The sequence below is a fragment of the Artemia franciscana genome, chromosome 2 (genome assembly GCF_032884065.1).
Source record: "Artemia franciscana chromosome 2, ASM3288406v1, whole genome shotgun sequence".
Taxonomy (NCBI): domain Eukaryota; kingdom Metazoa; phylum Arthropoda; class Branchiopoda; order Anostraca; family Artemiidae; genus Artemia; species Artemia franciscana.
Genome location: NC_088864.1, coordinates 21,194,994 through 21,218,528, shown reverse-complemented (window position 1 = coordinate 21,218,528; position 23,535 = coordinate 21,194,994). Strand labels below are relative to the sequence as shown.

The following is a 23,535-nucleotide window of genomic DNA, read 5'->3' as shown; positions in this document are numbered from 1 at the left end:
AAAAATAAAAGAGAAAAACTAAAATAACAGAAAAACTAAAAAACATCAAAAATCTAAAAAACGAAAAACGAAAAAAGAAAAAAAGTAAAAAAAGAAAAACTAAAAGACTAAAAAATCAAAAAACTCAAAAACAGAAAAAAACTAAAAAAAAAACTAAAAAAAAAAAAAAAAGAAAAACTAAAAAAAAGAATAATAAAATAAAAGACAAAAACTAAAGAAATAAAGAAAAACTAAAAGACTAAAAAAACTATAAAAGAATCAAAATAAAAAATGAAAAACCTTTTGAATAATAAGTATTCATAAATATTGAGGCTCTTTCAATTTTATTAAATTGTTTAAAATGTAAAAATCTGGGAATTGCACAAGTATTTCAATATATTTTGACAATAGATTAAAGTAATTCGAAAACCTTAAAAGAGATACCTTACCCAAAATATTGAGCTTTATTATAAATTTTTGAGCTTTAGCATGCTTGGCATGTAAAGATTTTTCCAACTGTCAATGTTAGAATGAACATCGACAAATTGAAAAACATTGAAAAAGATAGAAAGTTACCAAAAAGCAAAACCAGGCTTGCGATTCAAAGAGAAAGGGCCAGATTAGGAATGTGCAATTTACGTCAAAGAAGGCGTGTTGAGCAACGCGAAACCAGACTTGCTGCTGAAAGAGAAAGTAAAAAATAGCTTGAGTAGATGTGTTCAAATCGAGACTATTTCTAAAATTTGTCCCTATTGCAAGGCCTTGAAATTTAACGGTGAAACATTGGGAATGTGTTGCGCCTCAGGAAAAGTAAAACTTCCTCAACTGGCTGCACCACCAGAGTCATTGAATACTTTGCTTACTGGAACTACATCAGAATCTAAGCGTTTTTTATCAGTGCAGCAGTTCAAAACAGCTATAGATTTGATGCCTACTGATACGCATAAAATTGTTATTTCCGCTGCACAAAACGCCTACTGGCGAACATGTGCGTAGATACAATGCTCCAACTATCGACAAAGTGGCAATCGTTACGGTGGGTGATCAGTTTTTACCTCGAGATATTATTCTTCATAAGCGAAACGCTCAGTTGGTAAGAATTGCTGAAACTCATCGATGCTACGATGCCCTAAAATCTATATATATAAAAATAAGTTGTTTGTGTGTCGACTGACGTCATGTTTGTCGACTGACGGCATTATAAGGATTGAGCATTATGCCGTCATGAAGTTGTTTGTCGACTGACTTCATGTTTGTTATGACGTCAAAGACTTTGTATATGACGTCATTATAAGTATATAAGAAGGTCTTTCAAAAAGAAATTTTTATTATAGATCTTAAAATGACAGAAGAAACAGCCGAGGAAGCTGCTCAAAGAGTCTATGCCAAAAGGCTTGCGGCTAAAGAACGCAAAACCGCGCAGTTAGATGAAAATCAACCTGGACAGCGAGAGTCAAAACGTATCAAAACTGAAAATGACAGCGATGATGATTGGATTTGGGATTTTGACTTGGATAAGGTCATCAATACCTACCAGATATTAGTTAAAAAAAAACAAAAGTTCGGCGATATGTATTTCATAGTGACGAAAGACAAGCCAAGGTAAAACAAACCAAACAACTTGAAAATGATACCGATGATAAAAAAACGACGTTGAAAGGACTATCGTTTCTCAGTTGCAGCATCTTTTCCACAAAAATAATGATTTAGTGCTTCTGTTCAAAACAGCAATCGAATTGATGCCTACTGATACACAACTATCAACGAAGTGGCAATCATTATGGTCGGTGATCAGTTCTTACCTCGAGATAATATTCTTTATAGGCGAAACAATCAGTTGACAAGAAATGCTTAAACTCATCGATGCTGCGATGCCCTACAATATCCTATCATTTTTTGGAATGGAGCCGACGGCTATCACTTTATGGGATCGTGAACAAACTTACAACACAATTTATCTATTGTCGTATGTTAGAGACCGGGACACCGGAAAACGTATCAAAACTGAAAATGACAGCGATGATGATTAGGTTTGGGATTTTGACTTGGATAAGGTCATCAAGGCTTACCAGATTTTAGTTAAAAAACATAGGTTCGGCGATATGTATTTCATAGTGACGAAAGACAAGCCAAGGTAAAACAAGCCAAACAACTTGAAAGTGATACTGATGATAAAAAACAACGACGTTGAAAGGACTATCGTTTTCCAGTTGCAACATCTTTTCCAATAAAATAATAATTTAGTGCTTCTGTTCAAAAAAGCAATCGAATTGGGGACACCGGGACACAAGGAATATAAATGACGACCGGGACACTAAAAGAGAAATCACAGACCGAGACACCGGGTCACAAATAACGACCTGGACACCAGGAATATAAATGACGACCAGGACACAGGGACACAACTACAACAGGGACGCCGGAAGGGCACATAGGGGATATATAAATGACGACGGGGACACAGGGAATATTCGATTAGCAATTACCATCAACAAAGCCCAAGGGCAATCATTAGAAAAATGCGGTATAGATCTGAATACGGATTGTTTTCCCATGGACAATTATATATTGCATGTTCAAGAGTCGGTAAACCTGACAATCTATTTATATGCACAGACAATGGGACAGCGAAGAATATTGTATATTCAAAGTTTTACGTAGTTAAAAACATATATATATCTATCTATATTCACAGGTGGGACACAGGGACACAACTACAATGGCGCGTATCAACTTACGCGCACGGGGGGGGGGGGGGCTCGGGGGAACGCGAAGCGCCCCCGCCAACTAAGTGTTGGTGTGGCGCTTTGCGCCACACCAACAGCTAGTATATATATAAAAATAAGTTGTTAGTGTCGACTGACGTCATGTTTGTCGAATGACGTCATCATAAGGATTGAGCATTATGCCGTCATGAAGTAGTTTGTCGACAGACGTCATGTTTGTTATGACGTCAAAGGCTTTGTATATGACGTCATTATAAGTATATAAGAAGGCCTTTCAAAGAGAAATTTTTAATATAGATCTTAAAATGACAGAAGAACCTACAATGGCAGAAGAAACAGCTGAGGAAGATGCTCAGAGTCTATGCCAAAAGGCTTGCGGCTAATAGAGAAAGTAAGAAAAGAAAGCGTGCCGAGGAATCACAACAACAGCGTGAAAACAGACTTGCGGCTAATAGAGAAAGTATGAAAAGAAAACGTGCCGAGGAATCACAACAACAGCGTGAAAACAGGCTTGCGTCTCAAAGAGAAATCACCAAAAGAAAGCGTGCCAAGGAATCACAAGAGCAACCTGAAAATTTTCGCCTGGCATTCAGGTACAGCCCAGTCGATTATTATAGTAGATGTGTTCAAATCGGGACTATGTCTAAAATTTGTCCCTATTGCAAGGCCTTGAAATTTAATGGTGAAACAATGGGAATGTGTTGCGCCTCAGGAAAAGTTAAACTTCCTCAACTGGCTGCACCACCAGAGCCATTGAAGACTTTACTTACTGGAACTACGTCAGAATCTAAGCGTATTTTGTTAAACTTTAGAAAATTTAACTCATGTTTCCGAATGACGTCGTTTGGTGCCCAAATCGAAAATCAAGATCAATTTATGCCTACTTTCACAGTAAAAGGGCACATTTATTATAGAGCAGGGTCCCTTCTACCATTCTCAGGCGAAAATCATAAATTTTTACAACTGTACTTCATCAGTGATAGAAATTCTGAATTGAATGCACGTTGCGAAATTTCTCCCGGCGTTGAAAGGACTATCGTTTCCCAACTGCAACATCTTTTCCAGGAAAATAATAATTTAGTGCGTCTGGTCAAAACAGCAATCGATTTGATGCCTACTGACACGCATAAAATTGTTATTTCCGCTGACATAACGCCTACTGGCCAACATGTGCGTAGATGCAATGCTCCAACTATCGACGAAGTGGCAATCGTTATGGTCGTAGATCAGTGTTTACCTCGAGATATTATTTTTCATAAGCGAAACACTCAGTTGGTAAGAGTTGCTGAAACTCATCGATGCTAAGATGCCCTACAATATCCTATCATTTTTTGGGATGGAGCCAACGGCTATCACTTTAATAATAAATTGCAAGATCCATCCACTGACAAACAAACGGATAAGAAATGCAGCGAAATGAATTATTATTCCTATAGACTAATGATTCGTCAGGATGAAGACAATTATATTTTAAAATGCCGTCAATTGTTTCACTAATATATTGTTGATATGTATGCAAAACTTGAATCAGAACGTTTGCTATTTATCCGTCTGAATCAGACCAAGCTCCGCTTTGAACAATACATTCATTTGCGAGATGCAGTTGAAAATGACGGTAATACCACAAACGTTGGAAGATTAACGATTTTACCTTCGTCACATGCTGGCAGTCCCCGTCATATGCATGAATATTCTCAAGATGCTATTGCGTATGTTCGTCTCTATGGTCGTCCAGATTTATTTATTACATTTACATGTAATCAATCTTGGGACGAGATATGGCAGCTTTTACTTCCAGGACAATCGGCGGTTCATAGACATGACATTACGGCCCGTGTCTTCCGGCAAAAGTTGAAATCACTGATAAACTACATAGTAAAGCTTAAAGTGTTTGGGTCAGTGCGCTGTTGGATGTACTCAGTGGAATGGCAAAAACGAGGATTGCCACACACACATATTTTAATCTGGCTACATGATAAAATTACTTCTAGTGAAATTGACGATGTGATTTCCGCTGAAATTCCTGATGAAAATATCGATAAAGGCTTTTATGATATTGTTGTAAAAAATCTGATACATGGACCTTGCGGTGCACTGAATGAAAAATCACCGTGCATGGCCAAAGGAAGGTGCAAAAAGCAATATCCTCGACTTTTAGTACCTAACACAATTACTGGCAATGATGGTAACCCACAATATAGAAGAAGATCTACTGAAGATGGCGGTAAAACAGCAATAATAAAGAAGCATAACGGTACCACCATAGAAGTAGATAATCAGTGGGTTGTTCCATATTCACCTTTATTGTCAAAAAAATTTAATGCACACATAAACGTTGAATACTGTAACTCCGTAAAGGCAATCAAATACATATGTACGGACACAAATGACGACCGGGACACAGGGAATATAAATGACGACCGGGACACATCATATACCAATTCAAAAACAAATGTATTCAAGCCGAAGTCTATCTATCTATATATATAAAAATAAGTTGTCTGTGTGTGTGTGTGTCGAGTGACGTCATGTTTGTGTGTCGACTGATGTCATGTTTTCGACTGATGAAATTACAGACCGGGACATCGGGACACAAATGACGACCGGGACACCGGCACATAGGGAATATAAATGACGACCGGGACACTCAAAGAGAAAGCGACCGGGACACAAGGAATGTTCGATTAGCAATCACCATCAACAAAGCACCGGGACACAAATGACGACCGGGACACAGAGAGTATAAATGACGACCAGGACATAAGTAAAAAAAAACTAAAAAAACTAAAAAAAAGGTACAAACTACAAAAAAACAAAAAAGATAAAAAAAAACTAAAAACTAATAAAAAACTAAAAAAGCTAAAAAACTAAAAAAAAACTAAAAAGAAAAAAAATAAAAAGGAAAAAAATGAAAAATAAAGGAGAAAAACAAAACTAAAAAAAATAAAAATAAAAAAAAACTGAAAAGAAAAAAGAAAAAAAAACTAAAAAAAAAGTAAAAACCAAAAAAAAACTAAAAAGAAAAAAAGGGGAAAAATACAAAAATTTATTTCATCATATACCATTTCAAAAACGAATGTATATACAGACCGGGACACCGGGATACAAATGACGACCGGGACACAGGGAATATAAATGACGACCGGGACACAGGGACACAACTACAACGGGGACGCCGGGGGGCACAGGGGGATATATAAATGACGACGGGGACACATGGAATGTTCGATTAGCAATCACCATCATCAAAGCTCAAGGGCAATCATTAGAATCATGAGGTATAACTAATAAAACTAAAAAAAAAGGTAAAAAACTAAAACTAAAAAAAAAGACCAATTCAAAAACGAATGTATATACAGACCGGGACACCGGGACACAAATGACGACCGGGACACCGGGACACAAGGAATATAAATGACGCCCGGGACACTCAAAGAGAAATCACAGACTGGGACACCGGGACACAAATGACGACCGGGACACAGGGAATATAAATGACGACCGGGACACAGGGACACAACTACAACGGGGACGCCGGGGGGCACAGGGGGATATATAAATGACGACGGCGACACAGGGAATGGTCGATTAGCAATCACCATCAACAAAGCTCAAGGGCAATCATTAGAATCATGAGGTATAGATCTGAATACGGATTGTTTTCCCATGGACCATTATATGTTGCATGTTCAAGAGTCGGTAAACCTGACAATCTATTTATATGCACAGACAATGGGACAGCAAAGAATGTTGTATATTCACAAGTTTTACGTAGTTAAAAACATATTTATATATATATATATATATATATATATATATATATATATATATCTATATATATAAAAATAAGTTGTCTGTGGATGGATGGATGGATGGATGTGTGGATGGATGTGTCAGGTGACGTCACCTGAAAAAACTGGATTAGGTGACGTCAAAACTGAAAAAACTAAAAAAAGGCAAAAACTACAAAAAAAACTAAAAACTAATAAAAAAAATAAAAAAGCTAAAAAACTAAAAAAACTATAAAGGTAAAAACCAATAAAAAACTAAAAAAAAAACTGAAAAAACTAAAAAAAGGCAAAAACTACAAAAAAAAACTAAAAACTAATAAAAAAAGTAAAAAAGCTAAAAAACTAAAAAAACTAAAAAAACTAAAAAAAGGTGAAAAACTAAAAAAAATAAAAAATAAAAAAAAACTAAAAAAAAGGAAAAAACTGAAAAATAAGCTAAAATAAAGGTAAAAACCAATAAAAAACTAAAAAAAAAAAGGAAAAAACTAATAAATGACGACACTCAAAGAGAAAGCGACCAGGACAAAAAACTAAAAAAAAAGGCAAAAACTGGAGAAAAACAAAACTAAAAAACGAATGTATATACAGACCGGTACACCGGGATACAAATGACGACCGGGACACAGGGAATATAAATAACGACCGGGACACAGGGACACAACTACAACGGGGACACCGGGGGAAACAGGGGGATATAAATGACGACCGGGACAAAAAAACTAAAAAGAAATAAAAACTAAAAACTAATAAAAAAAACTAAAAAATCTAAAAATCTAAATAAGCTAAAAAAGAAAAAAAAAGGAAAAAAATAAAGGAGAAAAACAAAACTAAAAAACGAATGTATATACAGACCGGGACACCGGGATACAAATGATGACCGGGACCCGGGACACAGGGAATATAAATGACGACCGGGACACAGGGACACAACTACAACGGGGACACCGGGGGAAACAGGGGGATAACCTGACAATCTATTTATATGCAAAGACATTGGGACAGCAAAGAATGTTGTATATTCGCAAGTTTTACGTAGTTAAAACCATATATATATATATATATATCTATATTCACAGGTGGGACATAGGGACACAACTACAATGGCGCGTAACTATTATGGCGCGTAACGACTTACGCGCGCGGGGGGGCTTGGGGGGGGCGCGAAGCGCCCCCACCAACTAGGTGTTGGGGTGGCGCGAAGCGCCACCCCAACAGCTAGTATATATATATATATATATATATATATATATATATATATATATATATATCTATATATATAAAAATAAGTTGTCTGTCTGTGGATGGATCAGGTGACGTCACCTGAAAAAACTGGATCAGGTGACGTCAAAACTGAAAAAACTAAAAAAAGGCAAAAACTACAAAAAAAACTAAAAACTAATAAAAAAAATAAAAAAGCTAAAAAACTAAAAAAACTAAAAAAAGGCAAAGACTACAAAAAAAACTAAAAACTAATAAAAAAGCTAAAAAACTAAAAAAACTAAAAAAAGGCAAAAACTACAAAAAAAACTAAAAACTAATAAAAAAAATAAAAAAGCTAAAAAACTAAAAAAACTAAAAAAACTAAAAAAAGGTAACAAACTAAAAAAACTAAAAACTAAAAAAACTAAAAAAAAAGGAAAAAACTGAAAAATAAGCTAAAATAAAGGTAAAAACCAATAAAAAACTAAAAAAAAAACTGAAAAAACTAAAAAAAGGCAAAAACTACAAAAAAAAACTAAAAACTAATAAAAAAAGTAAAAAAGCTAAAAAACTAAAAAAACTAAAAAAACTAAAAAAAGGTAAAAAACTAAAAAAAATAAAAAATAAAAAAAAACTAAAAAAAAGGAAAAAACTGAAAAATAAGCTAAAATAAAGGTAAAAACCAATAAAAAACTAAAAAGAAAAAAAGGAAAAAACTAAAAAAAATTTTCATCTAAAAAACTAAAAAAAACTAAAAAAGGTAAAAACTAAAAGAACTAAAAAAGAAAAAAATAAATGACGAAACTCAAAGAGAAAGCGACCAGGACAAAAGGAATGTTCGATTAGCAATCAACAAAGCACCGGGACACAGGGAGCATAAATGACGACCAGGACATAAGTAAAAAAAAAACTATCTATATATATAAAAATAAGTTGTCTGTGGATCTGTGGATCGTGGATCAGGTGACGTCACCTGAAAAAACTGGATCAGGTGACGTCAAAACTGAAAAAACTAAAAAAAGGCAAAAACTACAAAAAAAACTAAAAACTAATAAAAAAAAATAAAAAAGCTAAAAACTAAAAAAACTAAAAAAAGGCAAAAACTACAAAAAAAACTAAAAACTAATAAAAAAGCTAAAAAACTAAAAAAAACTAAAAAAAAGGCAAAAACTACAAAAAAAACTAAAAACTAATAAAAAAAATAAAAAAGCTAAAAAACAAAAAAACTAAAAAAACTAAAAAAAAGTAAAAAACTAAAAAAAACTAAAAACTAAATAAAACTAAAAAAAAGGAAAAAACTGAAAAATAAGCTAAAATAAAGGTAAAAACCAATAAAAAACTAAAAGAAAAACTGAAAAAACTAAAAAAAGGCAAAAACTACAAAAAACTAAAAACTAATAAAAAAAGTAAAAAAGCTAAAAAACTAAAAAAACTAAAAAAACTAAAAAAACTAAAAAAAGGTAAAAAACTAAAAAAAATAAAAAATAAAAAAACTAAAAAAAAAGGAAAAAACTGAAAAATAAGCTAACATAAAGGTAAAAACCAATAAAAAACTAAAAAGAAAAAAAGGAAAAAACTAAAAAAAAATTTCATCTAAAAAACTAAAAAAAACTAAAAAAGGTAAAAACTAAAAGAACTAAAAAAGAAAAAAATAAATGACGACACTCAAAGAGAAAGCGACCAGGACAAAAGGAATGTTCGATTAGCAATCAACAAAGCACCGGGACACAGGGAGTATAAATGACGACCAGGACATAAGTAAAAAAAAATTAACAAAACTAAAAAGAAGGTAAAAACTACAAAAAAACTAAAAAGAAAAAAAAACTAAAAACTAATAAAAAAAACTAAAAAATCTAAAAATCTAAATAAACTAAAAAAGAAAAAAAAAGGAAAAAAATAAAGGAGAAAAACAAATCTAAAAAACGAATGTATATACAGACCGGTACACCGGGATACAAATGACGACCGGGACACAGGGAATATAAATGACGACCGGGACACAGGGACACAACTACAACGGGGACACCGGGGGAAACAGGGGGATATAAATGACGACCGGGACAAAAAAACTAAAAAGAAAAAAAACTAAAAACTAATAAAAAAACTAAAAAATCTAAAAATCTAAATAAGCTAAAAAAGAAAAAAAAAGGAAAAAAATAAAGGAGAAAAACAAAACTAAAAAACGAATGTATATACAGACCGAGACACCGGGATACAAATGACGACCGGGACACAGGGAATATAAATGACGACCGGGACACAGGGACACAACTACAACGGGGACACCGGGGGAAACAGGGGGATGTAAATGACGACCGGGACACCGGGACAGGGAATGGTCGATTAGCAATCACCATCAACAAAGCTCAAGGGCAATCATTAGAATCATGAGGTATAGATCTGAATACAGATTGTTTTCCCATGGACCATTATATGTTGCATGTTCAAGAGTCGGTAAACCTGACAATCTATTTATATGCAAAGACAATGGGACAGCAAAGAATGTTGTATATTCGCAAGTTTTACGTAGTTAAAACCATATATATATATATATATATATATATATATCTATCTATATTCACAGGTGGGACATAGGGACACAACTACAATGGCGCGTAACTATTATGGCGCGTAACGACTTACGCGCGCGGGGGGGTTTGGGGGGGCGCGAAGCGCCCCCACCAACTAGGTGTTGGGGTGGCGCGAAGCGCCACCCCAACAGCTAGTATATATATATATCTATATTCACAGGTGGGACATAGGGACACAACTACAATGGCACGTAACAGCATTGGCTCAGTGGTTACAGGCTAATCGATTGTCACTAAACGTAGCTAAAACAAAATTCATGACTTACAGCCGCATTTATAAAGAGCCTATTGAATTTGATAAGGTGACTATTGAAGGCTTAAGTATAAGCATCCAAAGAGTAAGTTCGATCTGGTACCTTGGTGTGGAGATTGATTAAAATCTTTCGTTTAAAGGTCATCTTGGTCGTCTACGAATTAAAGCAGCACAAGGAGTTGGAATCATGTATAGGTTGCAACATTTTTTCCCTTATGAAATATTAAGATTGTTATATTTTTCTTTAGTTCTTTCCCATTTATCATATTGTCCTATTGTTTATCTGGCAACATTTAAAACCCATCTTAAACCGTTACAAACTGTGCAAAATCGGGCTCTAAGGATTTTACAGAAGAATCTACCATCACCTTCGTCATACCCTGGTAAGACGACGACAGAAACTCTTTATTTGTTAATGCATATCCTTCCTATTTCTTGTCTATGTAATCTTTCTTCAGTGCTTTTTAAAATTAAGTATGACCGTCAAATGCTCCCAGTTTATTTTCAGTCCATTGGTATGCTTGGGAGAAAGGGCAAACTTCATCATTATGGGATTCGGCATAAAGACCAGCGTATTTCTTCTCGATTTATAACGAAGAGGTCGAGATTTTTACCAAGGAACATCATAACAAGCACATGGATAAAATTTCATACTGTATATGATGATACTAAATCATTTAACATAATAAGACATGAACTTTTAAATTTTTTCCTAGAAATTTTTCACCATTAATCTTTGTTTTTCTCTCTATGGATTTTTTTTAATTCATTGTCTCTGATTGCTCATGATGTCATTCTCCGTGCACGTTTGTTTGATTGTTTTGTTATTGTGGTAATTATTTTGTCATTCTGCTTTGTGTGTGGGCCGTGGACTTGGGTATTGGATCTTCAACTAATATTATTTATGTTGTAAATATTGATGGGGTCACCACAATCACGAGCTCTGTCTCTCCATGGTAACCCAGTGTATTTTATTTGTTATGCGTATTATGTTAATAAATTGAATTTGAACTTACAAGAGGCAAAATAGGACCGTTGCAAATACGCATGAAAAAAAAAAAACAAATTGAAAGAAAAACTCACCACCACTCATAATAATTGTCTGGGTCTAAATGAGCTATCTCTACAGCATTTTTGTATACGGCAGATTTTATAGGCTCTAATAAAGCAAGCTGGATAACATCGACTTTGGGATGTACAGCAATGTAAGAGCCGTGATGTTTGATGAATATGAGGAAATCTTGGTAGGAGGATTCGTTTCCATTGCCCTGAAATATGTTAAAACGTGAAAATGTGCTTATTTTTTGCGGCTTCTCCCAAGGATGGTATAAACCTACACATAAGCAGGAAATTCGATTTCAAGCCAATATGAAGAAAACAAGTTAATAGTTTCTATTAATACGATGCAGTACTATCTATATCCGACTTCGGATCTATTAGAATATGTGATACACCTTTTGATCTATGTAATATCTTGCCTTGATAAAAATACGAAAATACACACTATTAAGAATCTTCCTCATTCGAATGACCTTACCTTAGACCTTAGATCCTACTGTGCCACTGGAGGCACTCGCACCATCCACAAAGAGTCGCCAGTCATCCCGCATGTGCGCTTCTGCCCAAACATCTTCCCATTCTGGTTCGATCGTCGTGTGAATGTTGGACAATTCTCATTGATAGGTGCGACACAAGGTGTTCTTTGGTCGACCTCTCCTGCGGTTTCCCTGAGTTTGCCATTCTACAATCTGTCTCGAGACGACATTATCTTTCATACGGATAACGCGCCCAAGGTATCACCACCTCTTTTGCTGAATGTCGTCTCTAACCATGGGCTGGTCTGAGATAGACCGGGTTGGCCAGTTAAATTGGGCTGGCATGTTGAATGGGCGTGGTTAGATATAAAATGTCGTATAGCGTATTTTGTTTTACCACAGTCGAAATTGAAGTATCCATATTTCTTACTTGTCAAAACATGCCTCAAAAACCATTGGTAAATGGTAAAATAATGCATCTGATATATGTTGTGTAGAAACCGCATCATCTTCATCTTAGCTGCAACCTAGTAAAGAGCGAACCGATGCTCACAGAAAGAAAATGTGGTTTAACTAAATTTTCCATTCGAACAGAAGCGTTGGACTACTTGAGAGCCAATTGACACTGATTAAGAAAAGGATTTTCTCAATAATTTAATTTTTTGTATACATAGCTAAAGCAAACAAATTCACTTGACTTGTCAAAGTTAGCACACAAATTTTGTACAGATTCATGAGCCTTTGTTTGTCACCCAAGTTAGATCAGCTACTAAGGAAACATGATCTGAGGGAAATACAACACTAGGAAGTCCAACATTAGCACTAAGCTCTTCTTCACTTGGCAGTGGAACTACCTGACTGACATTAAATCTATTCTCTTGGTAAAATATATAGTCCAGACAGTCTTTGAAATCATCAGTATAGTTAGTATAAAGAGGCGTGCCACGTGCACTTTCCATTCTTATAGGGTTAATCAGAGGGAGATCTTCAACAGCTTCATCGACATTTGAGGTCCAATCCTTGTGATCAGGAGGAATATGCTGCTTTCGCATTAATTCGAGGACACCATTTGAGGGAAAACAGTTGAAATCCCCACAGAAGATTAGGGCAATTTCCTTATCTGGAGCCTTTAATTCCAGTGTGTTAACTAAGTCTTCAAAATACAGCATTCCTAACCCAGCCTGAAGAAGTCTTATATGATCTGCGTCTTGATGAGAGTATAGGTGAGTGTTCCCAACAATTAGCCAACGATCTGGTCGTTCTATTAGCTCAAATACATGCGCCTGAAGAGCATTTGTCCTTTGGAGAACTCTGTTTTTTAACTTTTCATTGCGACATACTGTCTCCCATACTCTCCTGAAAATTGGCCTTTCCTGCAATCCTTCACTTATAGTAAAACTCTCTGTTTGAAGTAACCTCAGTTTATCAGTTCGATAAAAGCAAGCGAGTCCTTCTGACACTTGGCCTCCTTTTTTGTCAAAGATCCCGGGTAAACCCTCTAAATGGAGCCTTGGTTTTAAGTCACCATCAAACACTTTGGTGTCCACTTCTTGAAGACACACTAAATCTGAATTGTAACCTATAATTTCTTTCAAGAAAAATTGCTTCCTATAGGCGATTTCTAAAGCATACGGTGGGCAATATGTAAACTGCTTATTCACGTACAAGTCAGCCAATAGATTATAAGTCACTACTCTGAGACCAAGATTCGAAACCCTTTCTTTTGTGAACTTATGTCTATCTTCAAATGGACATTTTCCTGGTCCAGCTGAAACTACAACAGGTGAAACTGTCCTAAAAGGTTGGCCTTCTGTGTCCTTATTCTTTGGTATACATTCTACAAGTAGCCAATGATCAACATCTTCAGTTGTTGGCAAGTATGAGGAACTTCCACCAATAAAACACCACTGACTTTCAATTGTTTCATCGGGTGGTGTTATTTTCATGGGCTTTAGACATTTTTTTCCTCTTTCTGTCCACTGACGTTCATATACAACATTCTTTTGTTGTTCCTTGGAAAGAAAGGTGATGCTTCTAAACCATTTGAATTTTGCAAGAGATTCGTCAGCATTTTCAAGCTTAGTCACTGGATAACATGGGAATCCGACCAAAATACATTTGATTATTTTTAAAGAAATAACACTGGGAGTATTCCAAACTATTGAATAGGTCTTATTAAAAATTTCTACTGGGTATTCAGAATCTTTAAGTATATCTAAAGTAGAAATGTGTGATTTATTTGGATTATCCGAAAGTTTAATAGTTATGTTCATTTCGTCTGAAGTCTTTTTCAGCCTTTTATACTGTTTAGCAAGTCTCTTTTCCATAGTGCGCTTAATTTTTAACTCAGTTGCTTCACAAGTCTCTGCCATAGGTCGAGTAAAATCGAAAATTCGTAAAAAATTACTGTTTGGATCTTCAAGCTGGAAACTTAAGCAAAATTCAGCACTTGTATATGATATTTTAACATTTAAATAATCCATTCTTGAGAAGCCAGAGTAGATCGAACGGTTTCTTCTGAAAAATTGTAGCAACACCATTAGTTCAGGCTGTTTTTAATATGGATGCTGAAACGGTCCCACTTGTAAAACAGCTTCAGGAAAGGCCTAATTTTTAACTCACTTTATTTTGAAAACAGCATATGAGTGAATATATTTGAAATTTGTTTGTTTTGGAAAAAGTTGAAAAGAGGTAGTTTTGCGATTGCCATAAGCTCATTTATAAACTCCACAGATAAATGGATAACTTGTTAATTGTAAAATCTACAATATGACGTATGTTTTCCTCCCCAGTTACAACGTGCCACTTTTATCAATATTAGCACCTCCCTCTGTATCTCTTTACTCTTTCTCCGTTTCTCTTTTTCCACCCACCTCCCTTCCATCAATTATTAGGTTTTTTAACAACAATACATGACTGTTGAAATGCAAATATACTTATCTGGCTTTCATTTAGATAAACATTCAGTTTATGCTTTCTGGTTGATCCTTTGCGCATTTTGCAAAACTAGAATTGTCCCAACATTTCTTCAGGAATTCTCAAGAAATGCTCATAAAATCCAAGGGTTCTTCTATGCACACCAGCCGTTACTCTTATGCTGCACAACGGCAACACCCCAGCCGCAGACGACCTACTTTCTGTTTAGCCCTAGACGGTGGGCCAAAAAGAGACATTTTTGGCAGTTTTTCATCTTTCATTAGCAGGATGTGCCCTAGCTATCTCAACCTTTCTTTCATTATAGCTCTACAAAGCGGGTAACTGAACGAGAATAAGAAAACTTTTCTTATTTTATTAAGGAATGCTACCAATGACTGATTGGTAATCAGTCGATTAATTCAAAAACCACACCTAAATAATAGTCCACTTCAAACGCCTTTGCTGGTGGGATAGAAGAAAAATTGTATCGAGCTCATGAAAAATAGCGTTTTGTATGGTCTATTAAGAACTAATATGCCTATGAATGGTTCTTAATTTTACCTGAAAGGACTAGTCGCAAGAAAAGACGCTCATGATGAGATGCATACAAATTTGTTGCTATTTCTAAATAAGGTCATTTTTTAGTTTTAAATTATTTTTAAATGTTTTGAAATAGTTTTTATAGATTAAAATGTTCCAAAAACGTTGTGAAGTTATAAATGACCGAACAATACACCATTATAGCCGGAACGACGATGTGCACAAATTACCTCAAGAAGGTGAAAAAAAAATTACATCAAAGAAATTATTACTGGCAACAAATCCATGTACACAAAATTCGGCATTTGACTTGTATCTATTTCGTCAAACCACTTGGAAAGATAAACTGAGCATTTCAATTGAAAAGGGATGGAATTTCTAAATAAGACCTCAAACAAGATAAAATAACTGAGTCAAAAGTTTGTTTAGGTGAATATTAAAGCTTGTTCTACGTTTTTGATTTAAAAAAAAAAAAAATGGATACTATTGCATATCTAGGATATTTGTTAGCTGTTTGAACACGGGCCTCTTATGGACGTTATTATGAAAGATTGTGGTAAACTGAAAGAATCTGGAAAAAAACATCACTTCTGATCTCCAACGTGAACTGGCACACCACAGAAAAGAACTGCTACCTTTCGGCTGCAATATCCGTACGTCATCTGATACTTCAGCAAAAGTTACTGAAACCCGACTGATAACGAAAGGGATTAGTGTATGAATAGAAGCGAAAAAGTCTTCTAAGAGTAAGACTTGTTTACGAATTGAGGACTCGTGTTTCGATCCCTTTAAACTATCTAGTTATACAGTCTCCGTGTCAGTCGGAGGTGATGAGTAATTGGTGTGATTCATTCATTCTTTAATTATTTGTTTGATAGTTGTTAGTGCTTTTTTTTTCGTAAGTTATGATGCGTAAATTTTTCTCCTTGATTGTGAGATTTAGTTACTATTTCACTGTTTTTCATTTTGTATACAAGTTTTTCTCTTATCCAAGTTCTCTGTTTCTGGCCTTTATTTTTTCTGTTTCAGTTTCAATTGTCTCAAAAAATGAGTTCATCGTTCTGTTTGCCTAGTTGCTGTCCACATGTCATTGTTCTGGAGATACAAAGCTGGATAGTGAGTGGCACGTGATGGATCATAGCATGTAAGCATTTTGAATTTTTCTGACTAAAGCTCGGGTGACATCTCCTCCTTGGGTGAGCGACTACTTCATCTTCAAAATAATCCAATTGATGTTCTTAGTTTGATAAATAATTCAGAAGGTCAGTCTAATAAATCACCATCAAATTCCCATTTTTCAGTTAGTAGTAAGTATGTATCGGATTTAGATCGAGTATCCAAATCAGATGGTAGTTCCTCTGTGCTCCAACTTAATGTTCAGGGTCTTTGTTTTTCGTTTGATGAGTTGAAAAAAAATAGTGCGTAGTGGTCACCCTGATTTTATTGGTCTTTGTGAGACTTTCCTTGATTCAAAAAATGAATCTCGATTGCATCGCCGTGAGTACAAGATAGAATACTTGAATTGAAGTGGGATGGCTAAAGGTGGCCTTGTTGTTTATATTTCGGAACATCTTCCGTACTCTGTTAGACATGTCCTGTCAAGAAATGAAGAATGAATTTTTGAATCCATATTTATTGAGATTAAAACCAAAGCTGATACTTTGATTGTTGGTAATATATACCGGTCTCCTAATGGGTCTGTTCCCTATTTCATTGAGGTTCTGATGAGGTTTTATAAAAAATCCAACTTCATTTATGTGAACTTGTCATTATGGGTGACTTCAACGTTAATTTGTGTGACCAGAGGTCATCCTCGGCCTTGGATTTTCTTTCAACGACGCTCGCTTGTGAAACAATACCTTCTGCATGCAATCCAACTCGCACAACTAACAGTACCACTTCTTTGCTTGATAATGCATTTTCATCGTTGACCTTGGTGCAAAATTTTATATTGACGAGTGATATAAAAAATGACGAGGTAATCAATTCTGTTAACACGCCATCTTCTCTGCCTCCTTCTGTCCCTTCGAGTGTTGTGATTGACGGCGAAAATGTAGAGGATGATTTAAAAGTTTAAGATGAGTTTGCTTCCTATTTTGCTAACATCGGGAAAACAACAACCTATTCTGTAAGTCCTTCTTCTTCTCTACCCAATTTTAGGTCTTACCTTGGACCGCCCTGTCTTATATCAATGGCATTAGAACCTGTCTCTGGAGCTGAAATAGCCAGAATTGTCAATGGTTTGAGAAGTTCTTCTACTTCTGGCCAAAACTGTATTCCAACTAAGGTTGTCAAGTTCATTCTTCCTATCATCGTTTCTGCCTTCAAAGAGACTTGTCAATTTTTCTCAAGTGCTTTAAAGAGTGCTCGTGTTATTATTCTTTTTAAAGGTGAATCAAGGAATGATCCTGTAAATTATCGTCACAAATCTCTTTTATCAGTGCTTAGTAATATTTTTGACTTCTCGACTTCTTGATTTTCTTAATTCTAAACACTTTTTTCATGATTTTCAGTTTGGTTTTAGGGCGAAGCACTCAACTGAGCATGCATGTGCAACTCTCTTGAATTGGTTACATTCAGCTCTTGACTCTGGGTTGATACCAGCTGGTCCTTTTCTCGACGTTCGAAAAGCATTCGACTAACAAACAAGATTACTCTTTGGAAACTGTCCCATATTGCTATAGAAGAGAATGCTTATTCTTGATTTCTATCATATTTATCTGGTCGAGTCATCTAGGTTGATCTGCACTTTTCTAACCCTTCTGAAATAGAGTTTGGCGTTACACAAGGATCTGTCATTAGGCCGATACTCTTTTTAATCTACGCCAATGACCTTATTAATGCTGTTAAAAATTTAAAACCTACCATTTGCTGTCGTCTTTGTCAACCAGCATCCGCCACTAATTGTGAAAGAACATTGTCCTTACCGGATGCACTTATTACTTTTGCTGATGACAGTACTCTTGGCACAGCAGGTAGAACTGAGCCTGATCTTTGTTCAAAGGTGATAGCCCTTTTTGAAAGAGTTATCGAGTGGTTTGATGTAAATTATCTTGCCTTAAATGTCAGAAAGTCAAGTTTTCTCATTTTCTCCAGAGTCTCAAAGGCTTGCCCTGACTTAAATAAAATACAAGTATCAAGAGCTTCTCTAAGTAGACCTAATGATCGTTACGTTCGATTCCTATGCATCTTGCTGGACGAAAATCTTTCCTTCAAGCATCGATATTGACCTGATTAAAATGAAAGTCTCCATGAGTCTCGGAATCCTTAGAAAGCTCAAACACATATTTCCAGGGTCGATTCATAGAATCTTCTTCTGCAGCCTAGTTAAGTCTTATGAATCATATTGTTCTGTTATTTGGATGTCAACTTTTCCCTCTTCTCTGAAGCCACTTTCAAAACTTTATGATAAAACAAGGAATCTTATTCAGGAAACTAACCGATCTTCTCTTAAACCCGTGCTTGATTTGAAATCTCTATTTTCTTTCTTGTTCTTTTTTCATTTTTTTTTTCAGTTGCACGGCCATCTCCCTGCTGTCATATGTAATAATATATCTTTTGTTTGTGATCAATTGACTTATCATCTCCGCACTTCCAACAGTTTACAGGTTCTTCACACTCCATCAGTGAGGTCTGACTTCAACCCTCTGACAGCTTCCAACAAGATCTGGAGCACGCTCTCAGAGTTTGCACGAAGCTGCCACTCGTTTGGTATGTTCAAAAATTATGTTGGAGAATTTCTAGCAAGTAAATAAGTTTTTTCCTGATTTCCCTTGGAGTTGATGCCTCTGGATTGTATTGGATATTTAATTGAGTAGGTGAAATCATGCGCTACCCCCGGCATAGCTTGTCATTTTGGGGATTATTAAGGTGGGCGCCTGGATTTTTTGGGATTTTGTTTATATTTTTTTGTGTTGGTATTTTTTCTTCCCTGTTCTTTCCCGGCCATGCAGCCTTATGGAGGAGATTGTGTTGAAGTAGTTTTTTTTGTAGATAAAATTTACTGTTAAATAAAGAACTCGGGACTCAGAAGTAAGGGCAAATTTAGGGTATTTTAGGGAACAGCACAATTGCGGGTAGTAATAGAAAGCATGTGCACTGAAGAAAGAAGGAGAAGATATGATACTTTTTTTTTAAGGAAGAACAGTTTAAGATTGTTTTCAGGGGGAAAGCTCGGTGATGGCACACCAAAATCGTCTTTAAATGAAAGGACTGACTCAACTCCACTCGGTATTTGAGACCCTTTGCATCATCAATCGCCGTAAGTATCATCGAGAACACTTAGTCAGCTTAGGTGTCCCCCAGATGTACAGAAGCCGTTCATAGAGAACGGTCCTACAATGTATCCTGCAAAATCGAAATAAAAAAAAAGGCGTCTCAGAGTGGGCTAAAAAAAAAAAAATACTTACTTTATTTAACTATACCTGAGAGGAAGGCAAAAACAAAAGTTTTGAATGAGAATTTTGACGAGCGTTCCCCATTACGTCAGCCCCAAGCAGCTCAAATGCCAGATTAATATTTTCGAAATAATTATTACTAAGACTTGAAAAAAATATCCCTAGACGGCACTTTCACTTTGAATGTAATGAAAAATAATGGACATACTAAACAGCATTTTTTGATAATAAAACTACGAATGTTCAAATTTCTTTTTATACTGATTTTCAAAAACTTCCAATATAAACTTTTTGTGAACAGTGTTTGGTAAGTAAGATCGAATCCGTATTTTTATATTTTTCATACATAAATGCAGAGTTTTTAGATTTTGATAAAAAAAAAAAAAAAAAAAAAAAAAAAAAAAAAAAAAAAAAAAAAAAAAAGTTCAATGAAATTTTATAGGAAAATATAGACTTTCTCTTCAAAGGGTGTAGTGGCATAGATTAATAAGGGGGATGCTAATCAGCTGAAAAAGGGGTATATTTCAGTGTAAAAACAGCCTAAAACTGAACTTACACTGATGTATCGTTCGTATTTGCACATATCATTGAGTAAATCACCCGGTCCGGTTGCTCGAAGCTTAGCTGCTATAAATCTAATATCCAGATATACATCCGGAAATAGTTCGGTTTCGCCACTGCGATCCAAATGGTAGCCAATGAAGTAGTAAATATAGTTGTCATCCGGAAATTCATAATATGGCCTATGTCCCTCTTGATATCGTTCGATAATTTTTCGATGTAGTACCTACAAATTAATAACAGTGAATATAAACATATATTAAACACACTTCATGCAGATACATTTTTTGTTGACACAACTTTCTAATAATGTCATTGTTGGCTTGCTCATGGCTAAGAAAACAAAAAAACAGAATAGTGCAGGTAAATCAACGTAATCTATATATATATAAAAACTAGCTGTTGGGGTGGCGCTTCGCACCACCCCAACACCTAGTTGGTGGGGGCACTTCGCGTCCCCCCAAGCCCCCCACACGCGTAAGTCGTTACGCGCCATATTAGCTACGCGCCATTGTAGTTGTGTCCCTGTGTCCCACCTGTGAATATAGATACATATATATATATATATATATATATATATATATATATATATATATATATATATATATATATATATATATATATATATATATATATATATATATATGTGTGTTTTTAACTACGTAAAACTTGCGAATATACAACATTCTTCGCTGTTCCATTGTCTGAGCATATAAATAGATTGTCAGGTTTACCGACTCTTGAACATGCAACATATAATCGTCCATGGGAAAAACAATCCGTATTCAGATCTATACCTCAGTATTCTAATGATTGCCCTTGAGCTTTGTTGATGGTGATTGCTAATCGAACATTCCCTCTGTCCCTGTCGTCATTTATATATCCCTCTGTGTCCCCGGCGTCCCCGTTGTAGTTGTGTTCCTGTGTCCCGGTCGTCAAGTTCCCTGTGTCCCGGTCGTCATTTGTGTCCCGGTGTCCCAGTCTGTAATTTCTCTTTGATTGTCCTGGTCATCATTTATATTCCCTGTGTCCCGGTCGTCATTTGTGTACCGGTGTCCCGGTCTGTAATTTCTCTTTGAGTGTCCCAGTCGTCATTTATATTCCCTGTGTCCCGGTCGTCATTTGTGTCCCGGGATTGTCAGGTTTACCGACTCTTGAACATGCAACATATAATTGTCCATGGGAAAAACAATCCGTATTCAGATGAAAGTAAAACAGTTCAAAATAGGGATGAAACCTTTTTATTGTTATATATATATATATATATATATATATATATATATATATATATATATATATATCTATATATATAAAAATAAGTTGTCTGTGTGTGGATCTGTGGATCAGGTGACGTCATGTTTGTTCGCATATGACGTCTGAATTATTTCACACTAATACAAAAGAAGAAAAAAACTAAAAAAGGTAAAAACTACAAAAAAAACTAAAAAGAAAAAAAAACTAAAAAAGCTAAAAAACTAAAAAAAACTAAAAAAAGGTAAAAATCTAATAACTAAAAAAAAACTGAAAAAAATAAAAAAAGGCAAAAACTACAAAAAAAATAAAAACTAATAAAAAAACTAAAAAAGCTAAAAAACTAAAAAAAACTAAAAAAAAACTAAAAAAAGGTAAAAAACTAAAAAAAACTAAAAACTAAAAAAGAAAAAAACTAAAAAAAAGGAAAAAACTGAAAAATAAAAGAGAAAAAGAAAACTAAAAAAATATGAATAAATATATATAAAAATAAGTTGTTTGTGGGTTATGTCTGTCTGTCTGTCTGTCGAGTGACGTCGTGTTTGTCCGCATATGACGTCTGAATTATTTCACACTAATACAAAAGAAGAAAAAAAACTAAAAAAGGTAAAAACTACAAAAAAAACTAAAAAGAAAAAAAACTAAAAAAGCTAAAAAACTAAAAAAAACTAAAAAAAGGTAAAAAACTAAAAACTAAAAAAAACTGAAAAAAACTAAAAAAAGGCAAAAACTAAAAAAAAAACTAAAAACTAATAAAAAAACTAAAAAAGCTAAAAAACTAAAAAAACTAAAAAAACTAAAAAAAGGTAAAAAACAAAAAAAAACTAAAAACTAAAAAAGAAAAAACTAAAAAAAGGAAAAAACTGAAAAATAAGAGAAAAAGAAAACTAAAAAAATATTAATAAATATAAAAAATATAAATATAAATATAATATAAATTAGCAATCAACAAAGCACCGAGACACAAATGACGACCGGGACACAGGGAGTATAAATGACGACCAGGACATAAGTAAAAAAAAAAACTAAAAAAACTAAAAAAAAATGGTAAAAACTACAAAAAAACTAAAAACTAATAAAAAAACTAAAAAATCTAAAAATCTAAATAAACTAAAAAAGAAAAAAAAGAAAAAAGGAAAAAATAAAGGAGAAAAACAAAACTAAAAAACGAATGTATATACAGACCGGGACACCGGGATACAAATGACGACCGGGACACAGGGAATATAAATGACGACCGGGACACAGGGACACAACTACAATGGGGACGCCGGGGGGCACAGGGGGATATAAATGACGACCGGGACACCGGGACACAAGGAATATAAATGACGCCCGGGACACTCAAAGAGAAATCACAGACTGGAACACCGGGACACAAATGACGACCGGGACACAGGGAATATAAATGACGACCGGGACACAGGGACATAACTACAAAGGGGACGCCGGGGTGCACAGGGGGATATATAAATGACGATGGTGACTCAGGGAATGGTCGATTAGCAATCACCATCAACAAAGCTCAAGGGCAATCATTAGAATCATGAGGTATAGATCTGAATACGGATTGTTTTCCCATGGACCATTATATGTTGCATGTTCAAGAGTCGGTAAACCTGACAATCTATTTATATGCACAGACAATGGGACAGCAAAGAATGTTGTATATTCGCTAGTTTTACGTAGTTAAAAACACATATATATATATATATATATATATATATATATATATATATATATATATATATCTATCTATATTCAAAGGTGGGACATAGGGACACAACTACAATGG

The 23,535-nt window shown here is 34.8% G+C and overlaps 1 protein-coding gene across 1 annotated transcript in view; it reads right to left on the bottom strand.

The window, feature by feature from the left end:
- Window positions 1-23,535, bottom strand: part of LOC136034588 (apoptotic protease-activating factor 1-like) — a gene marked incomplete in the record, with an annotated part of 238,446 nt that overhangs the window by 78,410 nt on the left and 136,501 nt on the right. Inside the window, 2 exon segments of the mRNA XM_065715856.1 lie at window positions 11,624-11,808; window positions 20,485-20,715. Coding sequence (XP_065571928.1) covers window positions 11,624-11,808; window positions 20,485-20,715 — 416 coding nt within the window.